This window comes from Idiotropiscis lumnitzeri, chromosome 2 (assembly GCF_059441095.1).
Source record: "Idiotropiscis lumnitzeri isolate Australia: NSW breed Sydney's pygmy pipehorse chromosome 2, RoL_Ilum_1.0, whole genome shotgun sequence".
In the NCBI taxonomy this organism is placed as follows: domain Eukaryota; kingdom Metazoa; phylum Chordata; class Actinopteri; order Syngnathiformes; family Syngnathidae; genus Idiotropiscis; species Idiotropiscis lumnitzeri.
The window spans coordinates 32,214,737-32,234,981 of NC_142392.1; the positions used below are offsets into that span (position 1 = coordinate 32,214,737).

Genomic DNA, 20,245 nt, shown 5'->3' on the forward strand with positions numbered 1-20,245 from the left:
CTATAATTTTGTCAAATATACCAAATATTTTTGTTCATGCTTTATTATATTTTTTATAGATTGGATTATTTATATAGTGAAATAGGTAAATATTAAAATGTAAAATTGGAAATCACATACAGACTTAATTCAATTAATAACAAATATAGAAACATTTTATAAATATTGAACTCATTGAGAAGAATCCTGATCTTGAAATAAATCTTGAATTATAAAAAATACAAAAAAATTAATTCAATAACCCGACCCTGGATGAGCGGCAGAAAATGGCTGAATGGATGGAATAATTTAAATTGCATACTTATTCCAATGAACAAATTTGTTCAGAAATATTCAAGAGTGAAATAAAAAGGTTTAATTTAATATTGATATAATTTTGCATATTAAAATAATTGAATAAATATTGTAGTATTATATAAGCAATCTAAAATATACATTGAAATTTAAAAAAAAAACTGTATTTTTAAATGGCCTTATATAGATATGGGAAGTAACTCTCTTTATGAAACTATGAAGGGACTGGAGCTCACAGAAGTGACCAGTCTTGGTTCTGAAGTTCCGATGTAACCAGATACTGCCCTGAGAGAAAATAGGCCTGAGCATTGTTTATGGTGGGGGCAATTCTCTCGCCAGGTCAGTGACCTTCCAGGGTATGAGAGTAATTTAAGGTGGTCACGAGTAGACTGGTCGTATCAACGGGGAGACGCATCTGCTCTCCCTCTGGGGGACTTTTGGAGGGAAATCCCGAAGACTAGCGGGATGGGAATGCATATGCAACAAGGGAAAATTAGAAATTCATGTCCTATTTGGGCATTCCGTATAAGAAGGGAATGTCTGAGAGGGGGCTCGCACGTTTTTGGGGAGACTTCTTTTGACATCAGCATGTGACGAGAATAAAATCTTTTTCGAACAAGTTCTTTTCCATCACCAATCCAGCCTTGCTCGGCTGCCTCTCCGGAAGGCAGCAAGGACCCACACTTCAAAGACAAAATATACGACATATTGAAAGAAAAACAATACTCAAATATTGAAATAAGTATAGAATTGAATGAATAAACAACAAAGAAATAAATACCTCCTGGAAAATGTCATTATTTTCAACATTTGTCAAAGCACAACATTTCGATCAGATTGAGTTCTTTCTTGCACATTCTTAAACAATCGTAATTTATTTTTTTTTTACTTTTACTTTTAAGTTACTTCAGTGCATTTCATACCTGTGCCTTCAGTGAAGTCCTACTTTGTCCTACTTGAATAAATACCCATCAAAATACCATCATTTATGACACCACGGCTGGACAAATAATATCCAGAAACACACTTACGCACCACTGAGTGAGTGTTGGACGATATAGCTTCTCTTGAAAGGTCCGACTTGAAAATGTCCTTGCAAGTGGATCTAACATTAAATCCATGCTTTTCCCTCCTTCGGCCATTGTGGTTTAAAAAAAGCAAGAATATATTTTAGATTTTCGACCGGTCGCCAGTTACGACTTTCGGGTGTGTTGATTCGGCATAGCGCCGCCCCCTCACGAGTGAGCATCCAATCACAAAACGCGTTCATCACCCTCAGCATAAGGCCAGCGAGAAGGCTCACTGTAACCAACTCGTGATCTGATTGGCTATCGCAACCGTCTAACAAATATGAACGCTCATTGACTTTGACAGAAGAGATGCCCGCACAATTGCATCTTAAGGCCTCGGAACGAATAATGCGCGCTCCTCGTATTCTGAAACCTGCCCGGCATCACGAGCAAGCGGAATTCCGATTGGATTCAAAACTCACCTAAAAATACAACGCTCAGCTATAATATGACATCAACGCAACGATTATGATCATTTTTTTTTATTGATTATGTTTGGCCAGCAGAGAAGGCCTTGAAGGCCCACCACTGAGTTACTTAATAGCCTAAATTAAACTTTACTTTCACTAATAGAGTTAAAGTTATATTTTATTGTAGGCGTTATGTAATTAATAGTGAAGGATTGTATTACGATTGCTGGCATTATTTTAAACACTTACGGGACAGAAGGTCAATTATTTAATTTAGCAGGTTCACATTTACTGAATATGTTCAACATTGATTAAACAAAAAGCATTTCTCAAATGAATGTAGAAGTACAGTGCATCGATAAGATTGACTGGGATTGTAGTCATGGTGTTTACTGATGCATTCATATGCTAAATTTGTATGACTAAGTTTAAATGTAAGACCTCAAAATTGCACACATTGTATTTTCATGATCCACTCTCATTCAGAAGAAACAGATTCAGTCTGCTCAGGTTAAACTGATGACAAACCAAATAGCACTTCATGGACAAATACGACAAAACACATTTTGCACATAGGCCATAGAACATACAAACATATCAAGTTGGGCCGGGGAGGACGTCACCGGGACGCGATCAAGAACACCCAAAAACATAATCTGATCTGGGAAAACATACACCACACAATCTGTACACTGACGAGATTACAGGGGAAGGAGAGACGGAGAGACTGCCGCCTGCCTGAGAAGGTCAGCCTTGGACGTGGAACGTGGGAAGGAGCAAGGACGACCGATTCAACCTACATGACCCTTGACAAAGAAAACCTCCTATAAAATGTGAGGCTGGGCTGAGATCAGCGCGCCATTTTTCGATTGTGCTCGTCTGATTATAGTTTCTCGTCAGATTAAGAAAAAGCCACCCAGATATCTGTCTTTGTACTATTTCCTGAACTCCAGAAATCAAAGAAACTAAAATATCGCAACTATAATCAGCTGTTGTTGAGTCTTTATTTGACCCTTTTCTTTTTGAGTACAAAAAACTAACACGCATTGGAGTACCGTATTTTTACGGCCAAAAGACGCGCCGTATCAAAGGGCGCAGTCCCAGGTGAGGGTGCTATTTCTGTATTTGATACATAGATAGAACGCGCGGTATCATTGGCCGCAAACAGAACCAAGCAACCAAGCAGTCGCGCTAGCTGCTCAATCGCGCTCGCGTGTTTTTAAAATGGCAGCGGGAGTTCTGTGGTATTTTATTTTAGCTTTTAACAACGTGCTGAAGTTGTCCTTATCCAAAAATGCACCAAGTCCTTGTCTTCTGTATCCAAGATAAACAGTTGGACACGTTCTCCACCAAACACGAGAGTAATTGTCAGTCTGCCGCGCCGTCTCGCTGCCGCGCAGCCCCTCAGATGGGATGCCGACACAATGCCGGTGTGAGCAAATCACTAATCAACAAACAATGTGCAGTCACGGTGTTGCATCAAAACTAAAACTATCACCCCGAATCAACTGAATAGCGTAATGGTGTAGGCTCAGCAAAATTCTGCCTCCCAGCCTACGATACAATACCTTAGTTAACATGCATGCACACTAAAACAGAAGATAGCATGGCTAGCGTGGCTAGCTGTTTTTAAAAAGGCAACAGGAGCAAAACTGAGTTTGGTTGTATTTTATTGAACTATTTAACAATGTACTCACATTACTATTAATTAGTCATCATCCAAAAATCCATCAAAATCATCTTCTGTATCAGAAATAAACAGCTGGGCAAATTCTCCCACAAACACGCCAGGTTCCCTCTTGTCATTGTCAGATTCCCGTGTCGCTGCTGTGTGCGGCTCCTCAAGAAGCCGGCCTTTGCGAAAGCTCTAACGACAGAGCAAGCAGCCACGTTTGCCCATACAGGGGCACTGGATCCTGCTTTGCACTGGGGGCGTGCCTTTGCATTGTCATTCACGCCCATCTCCTCTCTCACATCCGCCTATTGTCGTTCACGCCCATCTATGGTATGAGTGAATGTTTAAGGGACGGGCCACAGGAAAGAAACCTGATTGAGGGCACCGGCAAGCCCTAACGGCACGCAGGATGCAATGGGCGGACAGGTCTGATCAACCTGGATCCCTATTGCACTCCCAAAGTTCTGATTTTCAAATTGTTACTGGAGAAAGATTGGACTAATCAAATTCAAGCATCAAGTGAATGATTGATTGACATTACTACACATAATTTATGCAAAACTGACATTTTCAGAAGGGAGGTAATTGACCCCTTCTCGCTTGCAAGTGCCGCTCCTCCAGTTCTCTCCACAGGTTTGAGGTGACATGTGACCTGTGTGACCAGAAGGCCGTAGAACGCTTCAAATAGGGTCTCATCACGCCCATCCCGGAGGTTCTCCTCAACAAGGAGGGTGATATTGATAAGTAGTGATGGGTCCAGCGACACAGAGACGTCGATGCGCGCGCCGAGCTTCCAGGGCAAACCCCGTGTCGGTGCGCGTACTGCTTTGAGAAAGTCACGTGACCACTACCAGAATCGTGTCGACACAGCGGTCGCGCGCCAAACTGTGTTCATAAGGAAGCGCATCTGTCAACAGGATGGACGCTCAAAACAAGCATCGAGTTATTGGCGCATTACTTTGCGTTAAATATCCGCAAGATGGAAGACGTCACTGTTGATGCGCACTCAGAGGTGCAGCGCTATATGTCAGCAGGACACGTTGCACGTACGGAAGACCCGCTCTTATACTGGAAGTCCATGGAGGCAACGTTCCCTCACCTATTTATATTAGCCACACAGGCGTTGTGCACACCGGCCTCTTCAGTGCCTTGTGAGAGGATCTTCTCAAATGCGGGGGAAATTGCCTCAAAAAAAGAAATAGACTGAATAACAAAACGCTGGAGAAACTAATTTCTTTTGAATAAAAATCTTTAATTACAATGAGTCCATTGTCATTCACAACACTTTTACTTGGGCATTCAGACAGATGTTCTCTTAATTTATAAACTGCGTCTCGAATATCAAAGATTTTTTTTATGAAATTGCGTGTATGTAAAAATAATGTGAAAGCAAATGCCTAATCAGAATCAGAAATCCCTTTGTCATTGTACTCAAGTGTGCAACGAGATTAGAGAGCTCCCCTCTCCAGTGCAATACAACAATAATTCAGTTAAATATATAAATTAGATAAGAGAATAATTAGTGCGATGGAAAGTAATACGAAATAGGATATATAAAAACAGATCACGTCGCTAATCAATGGAATTGGATAAAATTAGTTTGACAGATCAGTGTCAGATGACCCTGTCAAATATTTCCTGCAAGTCCACCAGGTGTCAGTATTCAGCAACACAGTGTCAACACAGTGTCAATACATTGTGTCACTGTGTCGAAACGATACAGGATGCCTCATCTACCCATCACTAGTATCTATAATTATTGTCGCCAGAAGACGAGAACGAAAAGCGCTGGTGGAGAGAACTCACACCAGGAAAATCAAAACGAGGAACAGAAAAAGCTTGCAACCCAAGAAAACCGAAAACGACGGAGTCCTTCCACAAAAGGGTAAGGTTAGATCCAATGCACGAAGCGAGAACAGAAAGCGAGCCGAAACGTAGCTGAAACATAGAACACATCAAAAACTTACAAAGACCATACACGGGGAAACTTGGGCGAAGACTGTAGCGAAGGCACATGGGCACGAGCAAATTCGGTCAATAATCCGACGCGAGTGTGTCCGCGTCGATGGCTTAAATAGTCCGTGACTCATTAACTTCATTGGTCGCAGCTGTGTGGCTCGTGAACGCTTCTCGCTCGCGGCCGAGTCCCAAAGAAGCGCGCCGTCGGGCACGCCCACTCAGCTGCAACAAATACACATGGATCGTGACAATGACACATCGGCTGGACAAATAATATCCAGAAACACACTTACGCACCACTGAGTGAGTGTTGGACGATATAGCTTCTCTTGAAAGGTCCGACTTGAAAATGTCCTTGCAAGTGGATCTGCAATTAAATCCACACTTTTCCATCCTTCGGCCATTGTGTTTTAAAAAAAGCAAGAATATATTTTAGATTTTCGAACCGTCGCCAATTACGACTTTTGGTTGTGTTCATTCGGCATAGCGCCGCCCCCTCACGAGTGAGTATCCAATCACAAAACGCGTTCATCACCTTTCAGCATAAGGTCAGCGAGAAGGCTCACTGTAACCAACTCGTGATCTAATTGGTTTTCGCAACTGTCTAACAAATATGAAAGCTCATTGACTTTGACAGAAGAGATGCCCGCACTGTAAATGATGGCAACGAGGCTCTTGTCTAGCAACACGTTTTAATGGCGATACCACTCACCACAACTCCCCACTTGCATGAACAATCTCGCGAGACCCCCTGCGAGACAATTGTGACACTCAGTTACCGTAAAGGTGCAACACCGTCGCAAATACAAATTTAGTACTATTACATGACATCTCCCCTCATTTGTGTTATTTTCAATAACATCAAGCAAGCATTAATTTCTCCAACTGGGCTGCAACATGCAAAAAAAAAAATAAAGATGCCTCTCAGAAATCAAGTTAACCTGAAATATGCAACAATCAAACAAATCCCAACAGCATGAGCAATTTTTCATTTTCATTTTTATTCCCCCCCCCCCAAAGACCATGAGTCTCAGTCTCACAGGTCAAGCCTGTCGACTGGTTTTCACACTCGTCCAGAACGGGTCAACACCCGAGTAGGTGGGGAAGTCGAGGATGTCGACTCGCTCCGGCAAACAGAAACGTTGTCGTCTATGCCGGTGTTGACAGGGTGGATGTCCGTCAGCTTGTAGTCTTCGGACGCTGCTGGAACTGACTGGGGAACTGGCCCAGGTTTGAGGTGACGGCGGTTCCGCCTCAGTTCTGCTCCTTGTGGCGTCCGGATGATGAAGGACCTAGGTGTTGTACTCTCGCATGAAACCACAGCTGGCAAACACCATGACTTCTCGTGATCCAATTTGGAAAGCACTTGGTCACCTGGACGTAAAGAAGGCAAAGTTCTGGCTCCATGGGGACGGTTGAAGTAGTGAGCCTGTTTCGCCTTTTCCTTCTTATCTGACTCCTCCACAACTGTCCTGCTGGGCCACTTAGGTTTGAGGTTCTCCTCCAGTGTTGGAAGTGTCGTTCTATTTTTCCTCCCCATCCACAGCTCAGCTGGGCTGTAGCCTGTCGTGGAACAGGGAGTAGCTCGATGACACATGAGCGCCATGACAGGGTCCTCCTGCTTCAGGATCCTCTTAGCTGTCTGCACTGCTCTTTCTGCATGTCCATTTCCTTTTGGATGATGAGGGCTGGACGTGTAGTGTTGGAAGTCGAGCTGCTTCGCGAACTCCTTGAATTCAGCACTTGTAAACTGGGGACCATTGTCGCTCACTATCTCACTTGGAATGCCAAATCTAGCGAAAACGGTTTTCAAACTTTGTATTATTTGTGCACTCGTTGTAGATGGCAGGTGTAATGTTTCAATAAACCTTGAGTAGTAATCCGAGATTACAAGGTAGTTATGTTGTTTAAATTCACAGATGTCCATGGCTACGCTCTTCCAAGGTCGCTCCGGAAGCGGTGTGGATAGGAGTGGCTCCTTTTGTTGAGTTCTTCTCATTTCGTAGCACACTTGACATGATGCCACGAGCTTGCATATTTCCGATGAAAGTCCGGGCCACCACACGGATGAACCCGCTCTCTGTCTACATTTGATGAGGCTTTGATGTCCCTCATGAACTTTCTGAAGTACTTCCCCTCTCATTGATCGTGGCACAACAATCCTACACCCTCTCAGAATTAGGCAATCATGCACTGACAGTTCTGATTTAACTTGAACATATGCTCTAGCAACTACTGGCCCTTTACTGATGTGCTCAGGCCATCCTCTCTCTATTAGTCCTGCAACACATTGAAGTTCGGGGTCAGCGGCTGTCGCTACCCTAATTTCCTCCAACTTGCCTGTAGATGCCGGGATCCCTTTAAAGGAATGTAAGAGTTGGAGCCTGGCATAGTTCATGGTATGTTGCTGCATCCTTTGTGTGGGGGGTGTGAGACTGTGGAATGCTGGGCGTGTGACTGGTGGAGCGGAACAGAGTAGGGGTTGCGAGAAGGTGCAAGAATGGAATGTTTCAGGACAGATGGTGATAGCCGCAAGGAGGGGGCGAAGACGAGATGAAACAAGCACAACTAGGAGGAGCCACCACGTGATTCTTCAGGGGAGAAAGACCAACGAGAGCAAGCTAAAGTTAACTGCAGGATACACATAGCCAATAGAATCATGCCAGGATGCCTTTGCCTCTGTGCCATTTGCATATTGTATAGTATGAATCATTACTGGGCAACTCGGATGAGGAGTACGTCTGCTGGTGGCAACAGAGGCGTACAGAGTTGTATTGAGAGGGACCCGAGACCCAGGTGCATGTAGTAGTTTTGTGTATTGGGAATAAATCCACTCGTGCGTGAAAATGCCGGCTTCCTGATACCTTTCTATTGCAGAACGAGCGCGCATATTGTTGGATGAGTGAGAGTTGGGTAAGGTCACAAATTGGAGTCAGATTGCTAATTTGAGTTTATATTGGTTTAAAATTCAATTCTAATATTGATTTAAAACTAAATTCCAACCCCTTCCACCACACTAGCCACATAACAGGCCACATCGCTATGCGTTTCGTTTACAGTGTTTGCGTTAGGTAGCGGACTGCGTGACAGCACGTCCGCAACAATCAGGGTTTTCCCAGGACCATATTCTGCGATAGGGTTAAATCTCATTAGTCTCATGAGAAGACGCTGGCAACGCAAGGGTACATTATCCAAGCTTCGATTGTTGATGAGAGGTACAAGCGGCTTGTGATCAGTTACCAACTTGAACTGTTCCAGTCCGTTAAGGTATCTGTCAAACTTCTCGCACGCCCAGACACCAGCCAATGCTTCCTTTTCTATCTGTGCGTAGCGAGATTCTGCATCGCTTAGCCTTCGGGAGCAATAAGCTACGGGTTTCCAGTGATCTCCATGGAGTTGCAGTAACACACCACCCAGTCCATAACTGCTCGCATCAGCCGACACAGCAGTTGGCATCCCCACATTGTAGTAGGCAAGCACCGGTGCAGTTGTTAGCAATTCCTTAATGTTCTCAAAAAGCTGCTTGTTGAGCCTCCAGACCACATCATCCCTCATAAGCTTATGCATTGGCTGACCCACCGTTGAGAGGTTTGGAATATACCTTCCTAGGTAATTGACCATTCCCAATATCCTCTTCAGCTCTTTCAAATCACCTGGTCGTGACAACTGCCGTATAGCTTCCACCTTCTCTGGGTCTGGCCGGATGCCAGACCTGTCGATGAGGTGTCCAAGAAATCGCAGCTGGTCCTGTTTAATTGAACACTTATCTTTGTTGAGCTTCAGGCCAGCAGTCTGGATGCGTTGCATCACCTTCTCCAAGTTGTCGTCATGCTCCTTCTCAGTAGCCCCGTACACCAGGATGTCATCCATGAAGACCTCAACCCCTTCAAGGCCCTGTCGAGTCTCCATCATCTTTCTCTGGAAGATCTCTGGTGTACTTGTAATTCCAAACGGGAGACGTTTAAAGTTGAAGCAGCCAAAACGAGTGATGAATGTTGTGAGCCTACAGCAGTCTGGATGGAGGGGTATCTGGAAGAACCCGCTGGCTGCATCCAAGGAAGAAAAGACTGTAGCTCCGCTTAGTTTTGCTATGATGTCATCAGCTGTGGGCAAAATGTATCGTTCTCGTTTAACAGCCTCATTCAGCCTTTTGAGGTCGACACAGATGCGGGCTTTTCCTGTGCTTTTCTTCAGGACTGGCACCATGGGTGCACACCAGTCAGTGGGCTGCGTAACCCTCTCTATTATGCCATTTTATTCCATCCTCTATAACTCTTCTTTCACCTTTTGCAGCATGGACAGAGGAACACGTCGCGCTGTGTGTACGGCATATGGTTGAGCGTTGTCTTTTAATTGTATTCGCACAGGTTCAGACTGAGAAACAGTTTCTTTCCGAGAGCCATCTCCATTCTGAACTCTCACACACACACGAGAACACCCTTACCTTGCAGAACAGCATTGTGATGTGTTTTTATATACCCTATTCAGTACTGAATTCCTTTGCACTCTCTTATTTATTTATCTAATTTATATATTTGTCTGTATTATTGTTGTTTTGCACTGGAAAGGGGAGCCCTCTAATCTCGTTGCACACTTGAGTACAATGACAATAAAGGGATTTCTAATTCTAATTCTAATTTTCACAGACATTGGCCGGCTGAGGAGGTTATTCACCGTGCGACCACGAATAACATAAACTGCGAGAGGGTAGGTTTTGCCTTTATAGGTAACTGTGCTTTGGATCAGACCTAAGCACTGCAATTCACCACCTGGACTATCAAGTGGAATGTCAGCAGGCTGCAATTGTGTTTTGGGAGTGAGCGAACGGTAGGTCTGTTCGCAGATGACGTTCACATCTCTCCCTGTGTCAATTTTAAATTCTGCTGGGGTAGATCCCAGCAACAACTTCACGGCCCATTGCTGTGAAGTCCCATTTGCTTTTCTCACTGACCCAAGGAAATACGGTTGCTGTTGCTCCGGTTGCTCTGTAACTTCACTCACCGCCGCTTTTTTATTCCTACACACTCTGCTCCAATGTCACACTTTGTTGCACGAGTTACATGTAGATTTCTTAGCAGGAAACATTTCATCCTTATTTTTGCTTGGCTTTCCCACATTTTCCACATTGTCCATAACAGCTCTCCCTCTGCTTGAAGTGTTGCTTGGTACGCTTTTTAAATTTATTGGTCACCTCATGTACCATCCCAGCTGCTTCTCCTGGCATGCTAATTTGGGACGTTACCTCCTCACACTGCCTGACCGTCTCAATCGTCCGCGCCAGCGTTAGGTCGTTTATCAGCTGCAGTTAACGTGAAACCTCCTTGTCCAATATTCCCACGACAATCCTGTCGCGAATGTTCTCCTCTCGGGTCGCGCCGAAGTAACAATGTTCGGAGAGCTCGTACAACACCCGAATGAAAGTCTCCGCCTTCTCGCCCGGCCGCTGTGCGCGCTGGTGGAAGCATGCGCGTTCATGTATCACATTCCGTCGTGGCACGAAATAGTCATCGAACTTGCCGAGTACTCGGTCAAAGTCATTTCTGTGTCCATCTTCGTCGAATGTAAACGACTTGTAGATGTTCTCGGACTCGCTACCCATGGCGTATATCAGGCTGCTCACCTGCACCGCGCCCTCTTCTCTGTCGAGTTTCGTGGCGGTCCCGAATCTCACAAATCGCTGCTTCCAGTCCGGCCACTCTCGTGGCTTATCAAAGGGGAAACCCGTCGGGGGATTAAACTTGGCCATTGTTTCGAGTTCACTTCTGACACCATGTAAATGATGGCAACGAGGCTCTTGTCTTGTAACACGTTTTAATGGCGATACCACTCCAACAACTCCCCGCTTGCATGAGCAATCTCGCGAGACCCCCTGCGCGACAACTGTGACACTCAGTGACCGTAAAGGTGCAACATAGTCGCAAATATAAATTTAGTACCATTTCATGACACGCACAATTGCATCTTAAGGCCTTGGAACGAATAATGCGCGCTCCCCATATTGTGAAACCTGCCCAGCAACACGAGCGAGCGGAATTCTGATTGGTTTCAAAACTCTCACCTAAAAATACAACGCTCAGCTATAATATGACATCAATGTGAAGATTCTGATCATTTTTTTTTATTGATTATGTTCGGCCAACAGAGAAGGCATTGAAGGCCCAACACTGAGTTACTTAATAGCCTAAATTAAACTTTACTTTCATCAATAGAGTTAAAGTTATGCTTTATTGTAGGATTTATGTAATTAATAGCCTTTGATGGACTTTAGTGTACTTAATGTAAACTGGTAACGCTGAAAAAACAAAACAGACAGCAATTCAAGTTTAAACCCATCTACGTGAAATGCGCTTTAGAAATAAAGTATATTTTTGCACACATTACGAGTTCCTCCAGATCGACGCTGACCTCAGTGATTAAGAGAGCCAATCAAAAATCGCAACCCAAAACACAAGCAAACAGGAAAAAGTGACAAACAAGAAAGCTGGCAAAGTGAAGAATGTGAAACAGGTGAGAAACCCAACAACATTTTATGTTTGTATTTCCATACGTTGTAACATAATTCTTCATTTCTACTTCTAACATAGCGCAACTGTTGTTTTTTGGGGGAACTTCTGGCATCAGCTAATTTGACACCAATACAATCTTTTTCCAACCACCAGAGTGTCTCAGAAGTTTTTTTTATATCACCACTCCAGCCTTGCCTGTCGACCTGTCCGGAGGGAAGCTGGGCCAGACCCGCACATCAACAACAATAATGTTAGCGCCATTTCACAAATGTTTATATTTTTGTGGATAATGATTGCAAATATTTGTTTTTTGCCATTTGTATGTTTGTGACAAGAAATTATACATTTCTTTGTCTTTTGTAATTATTTTGATTTGTGGAGTGAAATGTGTCAACGTTAGAGGGCGCAATTCTTTATTTACTGTTATGCACGAAGAAGAAAGTGTTTTTTGGTTGAAGAAGAAATAAAGATGATGGCGAAGGAGCAACACGGTCTTTTTGCCGTGCTTCGACCATCAGTGTTTGTTCACGCCTAAAAAGTTGTTTTTATTCGCCACCAAACGAAGAGGTTGAACAACGAAAATAAGAAGAAACTAATGGAATCTAAAATAACCTCTACACATAGCATTTCCATGAGCTGCCCTCACATTCACAGCACTTCATGGACAAATACGACGAAGCACATTCTCCACATGGGCTGTAGAGGGAAATATACCAAATTGGGCACTGGAGGACTCACAAAGACGCTATCAAAAGAAACACATTCCGAAAGACAGAACAATTGGAGATCGGAGCACATGCACATACGCATACACACACAGAGACATATACATACACCTGCACATACACGCACATACACTTGCACATACACGCGCACACACCGACAAGATTACAAAAGAATGCCAGCGGAGAGAGAGACGGAGGGACTGCCCGCCGGAGAAGGCCAGCCTTGGCGTGCCAGTCTTGGGGACCAGACGGGAATCAACTTATCCAGACGATGACTAACCTGGGGAGGACCTTCCCTTGGACGTGGACCCGTGCCGTGGGAGGGAGTGAGGACAACCGATTCAACCTACATTACCTTTGACATATAAAACTCCTCTAAAAACTGAAGCTGGGCTGAAAGATGGCGCGCATTTTTCGACTGTGCTCGCCCGAGTGCAGTTTTCTCGTGAGATTCAGAAAAAGACGCCCAGATGTCTGTCTTTTTACTATTTCCTGAACTCCAGAAATTGAAGAAACTAAATATCGGAACTCTAATCAGTTGTTGAGTCTTTTTTTTTACCCTTTTCTTCTTGAGCACAAAAAAACGAACACGCATTGGAGTAAGTTTGGCTTTTAAAGGTTGATTTACTAACTACTTCTTATTTCCACGGTGACCCAACTCCAACAATAACATGACAAATATTTGTCATCTCATCAATATTTGCACAACAGAGTACTGAGTTTAGAGATCCTCACTATAATAGTTCTCAAAATTATATTTCTTGTCAATTTAGCTTAGTTAAGGGATATTTTATTGACAATCTAATATCAATCTACAAAGACAGAAAACAAATTGGTGGGGGGGGGGCGCGAATCTTTTTCTTCTTGGTAGGGGCGGGTGTGAAATAATTGAGAAGCACTGCTAGTATATGCAGACATTATATCCATACAATCTTGCAGCCCGATTTAACCACAGTATTGTTGCAAGTTCGGTAGGAGAAACGTAAACGTCCCACTGCTGTTCCAGCAGCGGCTTCTCGGGAAATAGGCGGAAGTGACGTCGGAGCTGACTCGCGAATGCGGCGTTAATTTAGTTATTTTGTTAATTTTTTTCAACAACCGAATTAAAATATTATATAAAATATATATCAAAACAGTACAGCCAGGGGTAAAAACAAACACAGAGGCAAAGAAATATATTTGAAAAATACGTGCTTAAAGCATGACGTCATAAGCAAGCGCGCAGCTTGCGAAGGGCCTCGACCACATCCACCGACCCGTCAACACCGGAACAAAAACACCCACCGCTAAATTCTTCTGATTTAGTGTGGAACTGACTGTAATTTTTTCACAGGATGTCCAGTGCTACTCTAAAGGACGACGACATAATTCATTAAGTCTTTGTGTCCCGATAACCTCATCTTCGCGCGTTGATGCTTTTCGGCCTCGTTAGCTTAGCTTGCTAGCTAGCTAGCTAGCCGCTAACGAAAAGAGGCACATGACTCATCGCCAAGCAGAGATCAAGTGCGGATTTTTTGGAATTATCATTTAAAAATGTGTGAAAGAACGACATCCAAGTACAAAGAGGAACTTTGTGGAATAAAAGAAGAGAACGAGCAACATCTTCAATCGCTGGGCGAAGTTTGCAACCAGCCTCGTGTTGTGCTACACAAAGCAGGTTTGTACCCGTCTGACTCTCATTTGCTTTGTAAAGAACGACTTTCTATCGTTAAAAATATGCATCACAACATTAAGTTGTTTGGGGAAATGCGTTCAAGGTTATTGCCGTTTTATTTTTAAATATTGACTTTTCCTTGCAGGTCTGCTGAACATTTGTTTATGCCAAATTAAATCAGTGCACAAAATAATTGCCAAAGAATAACCAATAGTGGGGGGGTGAACTCCATGTTTTTCCCAGTATAAAATTTGAACTGATTATTTAACATATTACATTTTCTGTTTTTTATATCTTGTTCAAGCAATTCCTTACGGAAGGAATTCTGCTTGAATCTAAAATATGTGCACACTGCGGCGAAAACATTAATGTCGGTTGATCAATTTTAGTGGATAAAACACAAAATAAGTTTAAAAAAAAAAAAAATCAAGTACGTATTGGTCTTATTTATTTATTTATTAACTTTGTACTGGCTTCGTCGGGTGTAATTCAAGTTTTGTGCACATGTGCGTAGATTCACCTCATCCAAACATTTAAAATACATTTAATGCATCCATCCAGGGTTGCACGGATCTCATCAGTGAACAAGCGCATGCTGCAAGGAATGCATCTGCATCTTTGGCTTACTGTGGGCTTAAAAAGGGAGTACGCCACAACCCCCTTTTCGACTAACAAGCCCAGGAACATTTAGTTCCTGGTAATTTATCCAAATGGCAATGATGATGTATCAGTGGGAGGTCTTGTGTTACTTTGTTACTCATTACTGACACCCTATGGCTGTTAAGCATCATTGCAGGTACAAAATAATTCAGTGAACTCATATTTTGGTGTATCTTAGTCTAATTTGAATACATATTGGATAACTTTAAAATATACAGTCATTATTCAAATATGTCAACATGAAAGTCAGAGTGAAAGTGTTGTTGCTTAATGCTTATGTGTAAGAACTTTTACTCTTCAAACGTAATTTTGTTTTAAAATTTATTTCAAAACAGAAATTTTATACAAATAAAAAGGGTAATGTCGGAACTTACTCGCAGGATAAATGTCATTTTGGGTAAAAAAAAACCAAACAAACGTAAATCATACAATAAATAGGGACTCTGATTCCAGGGCCCCTTTAATTCTTTTAGGGATCCAGATTATAATGAAAGCAAAAAGTACCCACGATGAAACTATCTCTAAATGCAAAATGAAATAATTGTAAACATATTTCGCTTGAAGGATTCCTATTTTATCAATGACATTATGTTGTGATGGCCCCCAGTGGCCTGCATCAATATGTTCGGGTCCCACAACAGGTGTTCCATCAGACGCACACGATTGTGTGTGCTAACTTCAGCTCGCTTCCAGAAACGTCTGTGACGATGTCAGGAATTAAATCGGGCATCAGCCGCAACGTGCTTCCTTTTTAAATGCTCTTTTATCACAGTTGTGCTGCTAAAGCAGGGATGTCCAAACTTTTTGCAAAGGGGGCGGATTTGATGTTGTAAAATGTGGGAGGGCCGACCTCGGCTGACATTAACTACATAAAGAACAATATATTCAAACACATTTTAGCAAGTGATTCTGTGTTTCACATTTGCTTTTTTATTTTCATTTAAACCATCAAACATGTATTTTGGTTCATTTGAAACATGAACATCACATGCAATTGAATATTTGCTTAACTTTTTTTCTTAAACAGAAGTAATTATAGTCTTGAGTGCAAATAATATTTGAACATGAATTATATCATCATGGGAGTTCATTGTTCACAGAATTTTTGAATTACAGAAATGATTATCCACAAGTGCAAGGACTAATTTGATATATATGACTTATCATCAAATATAAATGTTGAATGAACATTTTATTCTGGAATGAAAACCGACAACTTGTCTAAATTTGTGACTGAACAAAACAAAATTAAGTCAGTTATTTAAATGACTTGCCTGCATTAATGTGACGGGTGATACTGAGATCTGGACTGCAGCACAAAGGCCAGGTCTGGCTCAAAGGCAGTGGTATTGATGCGCGAGGTGAGAGTCTGTGAGCCGTGTCCTCACGCGACTCTGATTTAAGTTCATCACCGAGAATGTCTTTTCACACAAATACGTCGACCCAAACAAGCTCAGCATTTTCCTAGCAAACTCTCGAATCTCTCGAAACCTGCCTTTATCCATCTGTCGGTAAAAGTTGTCGAGAGAAAGTTGCCGGTGCCGACTGCGGCTCTCGGGGTCACACTGCGGCTCAATGAGCTCCAGCTGGGCTGGAACATTCTTTGTGTCCACGGAGAAAGGTGATGAAAAAAGAGGATATGCTTCTCAATAGCTGCAAAATTCCGAAAGCGTCGTGTGAACTCTTCAGCCAAAGACTTCATATCTATTGCGTACTTTGTTTGTGCACTGATATTGCTCTCAATCAACTTTCCTTTTTTGTTTATTGTCGCCATTTTAGAAATTGGGGGTAAAGGTCACCCGGGGTGATGTCGCAGAGTGGTACTGCCTCTAGTGGGTAAATTAGGAACAGCAATTAAGAAGAGAGCGAACTAAGCACTGTATATGTGCGGGCCAGAATGTATTAATTTTATTACAGAGACTGCGGGCCAGATGAAGTTTGACCCCGGGCCGCATTTGGCCCCCGGGCCGGACTTTGGACATGTCTGTGCTAAAGGGAGGTTTACATCGTAGGACGTAATTCTGTGAAATGCCCCCATGGTCCGGTCCAAATCGGGGTCGCACGCATTGATTCGTGTTCGGCAGGCACAAGTCAAGGTAGCACTGTAGAAACAAAATAAGACAAAGTCGCCGCCTGAGCTTTGACTTGACCAAACCAAATTTGTCTTTTTGTGTCCTGCAGACGTCAGTGAAAACGATCTCCTTTCTGTGAAAGAGGAGCCAGACTTGACTCACATCAAAAAGGAGGAGGAGGAGGAGGAGATCAACAAGTCACCAGTGAACGTTGTCCATATAAAGACTGACGATGAAAACAAGGATGAGAGTGAGGACAAGAGAGGGGCGGAGCCTCCAAGCAGCAGCTCAAGTCATCACGTGACAACAGAAGGCCGGGAGGAAGGATACAACCTCTACGTGGTCTCCCGGACGAGTCGGCGGTCCCCCGTCGACGACGAATGTATCCTGCCGGCACCCATATTACCCCACGACTCGGTCCGGAGGACCGGTCAGGGAGAGGGCGCCGCCACTATCTCTTGCCACCTTTTGGCTATGGCTCCTGCGGTGCCCCCGACTCATTCCCCTCCAGCAGAGGATTTTCGGCGACGCACCTCCCCCTCACAACGGCCTCTCCACCGAGCCGCAGAAGGTGATTGTGCTAGCTGGGCGAACCTTGGGAGGTTCCGCCCAGGCGCCAGCCCAACAACAACAACAACAACAACAGAAGGTGATGAAGACCACTGGGGGCCATCACAAGCACATAATGAGGACACATTATCAGACGCTCATGACGATGATGATGATGATGATGATGATGATGGGCAAGCCAAAGGTGAAAGGGCACATCACACTGACTCATTAACTTCAAAGCTGTCTTTAAAACCGCACACAAGAACACACAGTGGAGAAAAACCATTTTCTTGCTCGGTTTGTGGCAAAAGCTTCTCTCGAAAGTTTCATTTAACAATCCACACAAGAACACACAGTGGAGAAAAACCATTTTCTTGCTCGGTTTGTGGCAAAAGCTTCTCTCGAAAGTTTCATTTAACAATCCACACAAGAACACACAGTGGAGAAAAACCTATTTCATGCTCAGTTTGTGGCAAGAGTTTCTCTTACAAGTCTAATTTAACAAGCCACACAAGAACACACAGTGGTGAAAAACCTTTTTCTTGCTCGGTTTGTGGCAAAAGCTTCTCTCAAAAGTCTCATTTAATAAGGCACACAAGAATGCACAGTGGAGAAAAACCTTTTTCATGCTCAGTTTGTGGCAAGAGTTTCTCTGACAAGTCTAATTTAACAAGCCACACAACAACACACAGTGGTGAAAAATCTTTTTCCTGCTCAGTTTGTGGCAAAAGCTTTTATGTAAAGTCAATTTTAACAGATCACACAAGAACACACACTGGAGAAAAACCTTTTTCCTGCTCAGTTTGTGGCAAGAGTTTCTCTCGGTCTCATTTAATAATTCACACAAGAACGCACAGTGGAGAAAAACCTTTTTCCTGCTCAGTTTGTGGCAAGAGTTTCTCTCGAAGGTCTCATTTAATAATTCACACAAGAACGCACAGTGGAGAAAAACCTTTTTCCTGCTCAGTTTGTGCCAAGAGTTTCTCTCAAAAGTCGCGTTTACGAAACCACACAAGAACACACAGTGGAGACAAGCCATTCAGTTGCAGCGTTTGTTCTAAAAAATTCTTCACTAAACAGAGTGCTGAGAGACACGATTGTGCTGGCGAGAATTGCAGCGATCCTTGAAGATTAAAAAAAGGAAAAAAAATGAAAGAACCGACTCTTTGTGGTCAGATGTAAATGTGATTTTCAATAAAATATGATGAAATTGAATTTTGCAAAGCTCTTTTATTGACACAAGGCCAATGTGATTAGTGCCAGAAGAACCAATCTGTCTGAGTGATGATGATTTGTTTTGGTGTTTACATCAAACATGTAAATAAAATTTATTGCCTTTACCTGGAATAACATTTTTTAACATTATGCTTTTCAGTTGTCTTTTTAATCGTACTTAATGGAAAAGGTGTGAGAAGAAACGGTGCTTATGAAATTGGTGCCTTCGACAATCATCAATAAAATCACTTGTTCCACTTGCGCTGTGTGAAAAGGTGAAAAACTAAACTCGTAGTTGAACTATAAAAAGAACCAGAAAGAGAAACGCAAATAGTCTCGGTTTCTCTTTCTAGGTTGAGCTCTATCAAGCATTTGGGGTTTGTTGCTAAGCAGAATCTCACTTCGGAAAAACTATAATTTTGTCAAATATACAAAATACTCTTTTCATGCTATATTATATTTTTTATACTTTGGATTGCTTATATAATGAAATCGGGAAATATTAAAATTTAAAATTGGAAACCACATACAGACTTAATGCAATTAATAAGAAATATAGAAACATTTTATAAATATTGAACACATTGAGAAGAGTTAATCTTGAAATAAATAGTGAAATATAAAAAATACTTAGGTATTAAATTAATTCAATAACCCGACCCCGGAATGAGTGGCAGAAAACGGCTGGATGGATGGAATAATTTAAATTGCACACATATTCAAATGAACAAATATGTTCAGAAATATTCAAGTGTGAAATAAAAAGGTTTAAATTAATATTGATAATTTTACATATTAAAATAATTGAATAAATATTGTAGTATTACATTAGCACGCTTAAATATACATTGAAATAAATAAAAAAAAAGTTGTGTATTTTTAAATGGCCTAATTTAGATATAGGAAGTAATTCTCTTTATGAAACTATGAAGGGACTGGAGCTCACAGAAGTGACCAGTCTTGGTTCTGAAGTTCCGATGTAACCAGATACTGCCCTGAGAGAAAATAGGCCTGAGCATTGTTTATGGTGGGGGCAATTCTCTCGCCAGGTCAGTGACCTTCCAGGGTATGGAAGTAATTTAAGGTGCCTTCAGTGAAGTCCTACTTTGTCCTACTTGAATGAATCCACATCAAAATATCATCATTTATGACACCACGGCTGGACAAATAATATCCAGAAACACACTTACGCACCACTGAGTGAGTGTTGGACGATATAGCTTCTCTTGAAAGGTCCGACTTGAAAATGTCCTTGCAAGTGTATCTGCAATTAAAGCCACGCTTATCCCTCCTTCGGCCATTGTGGTTTAAAAAAAGCAAGAATATATTTTAGATTTTCGAACGGCCGCCAATTACGACTTTCGAGTGTGTTGATTCGGCATCGCGCCGCCCCCTCACGAGTGAGTATCCAATCACAAAACGCGTTCATCACCCTCAGCATAAGGCCAGCGAA

At 42.5% G+C, this 20,245-nt stretch overlaps 1 protein-coding gene and 1 pseudogene across 1 annotated transcript; both read left to right on the forward strand.

The window, feature by feature from the left end:
- The window catches only part of LOC148342328 (uncharacterized), a 55,352-nt pseudogene extending 48,754 nt beyond the window's left edge, over positions 1–6,598 (forward strand).
- Positions 6,599–13,877: 7,279 nt separating this feature from the next.
- LOC148342329 (uncharacterized) lies at positions 13,878–18,818 on the forward strand. The gene is made up of 2 exons (XM_088288602.1): positions 13,878–14,296; positions 17,135–18,818. The coding sequence occupies exons 1-2, from the start codon at positions 14,173–14,175 to the stop codon at positions 18,703–18,705; spliced, it is 1,695 nt and encodes a 564-aa protein (XP_088144728.1). The 5' UTR covers positions 13,878–14,172; the 3' UTR covers positions 18,706–18,818.
- The last annotated feature ends 1,427 nt before the right edge of the window (positions 18,819–20,245 follow it).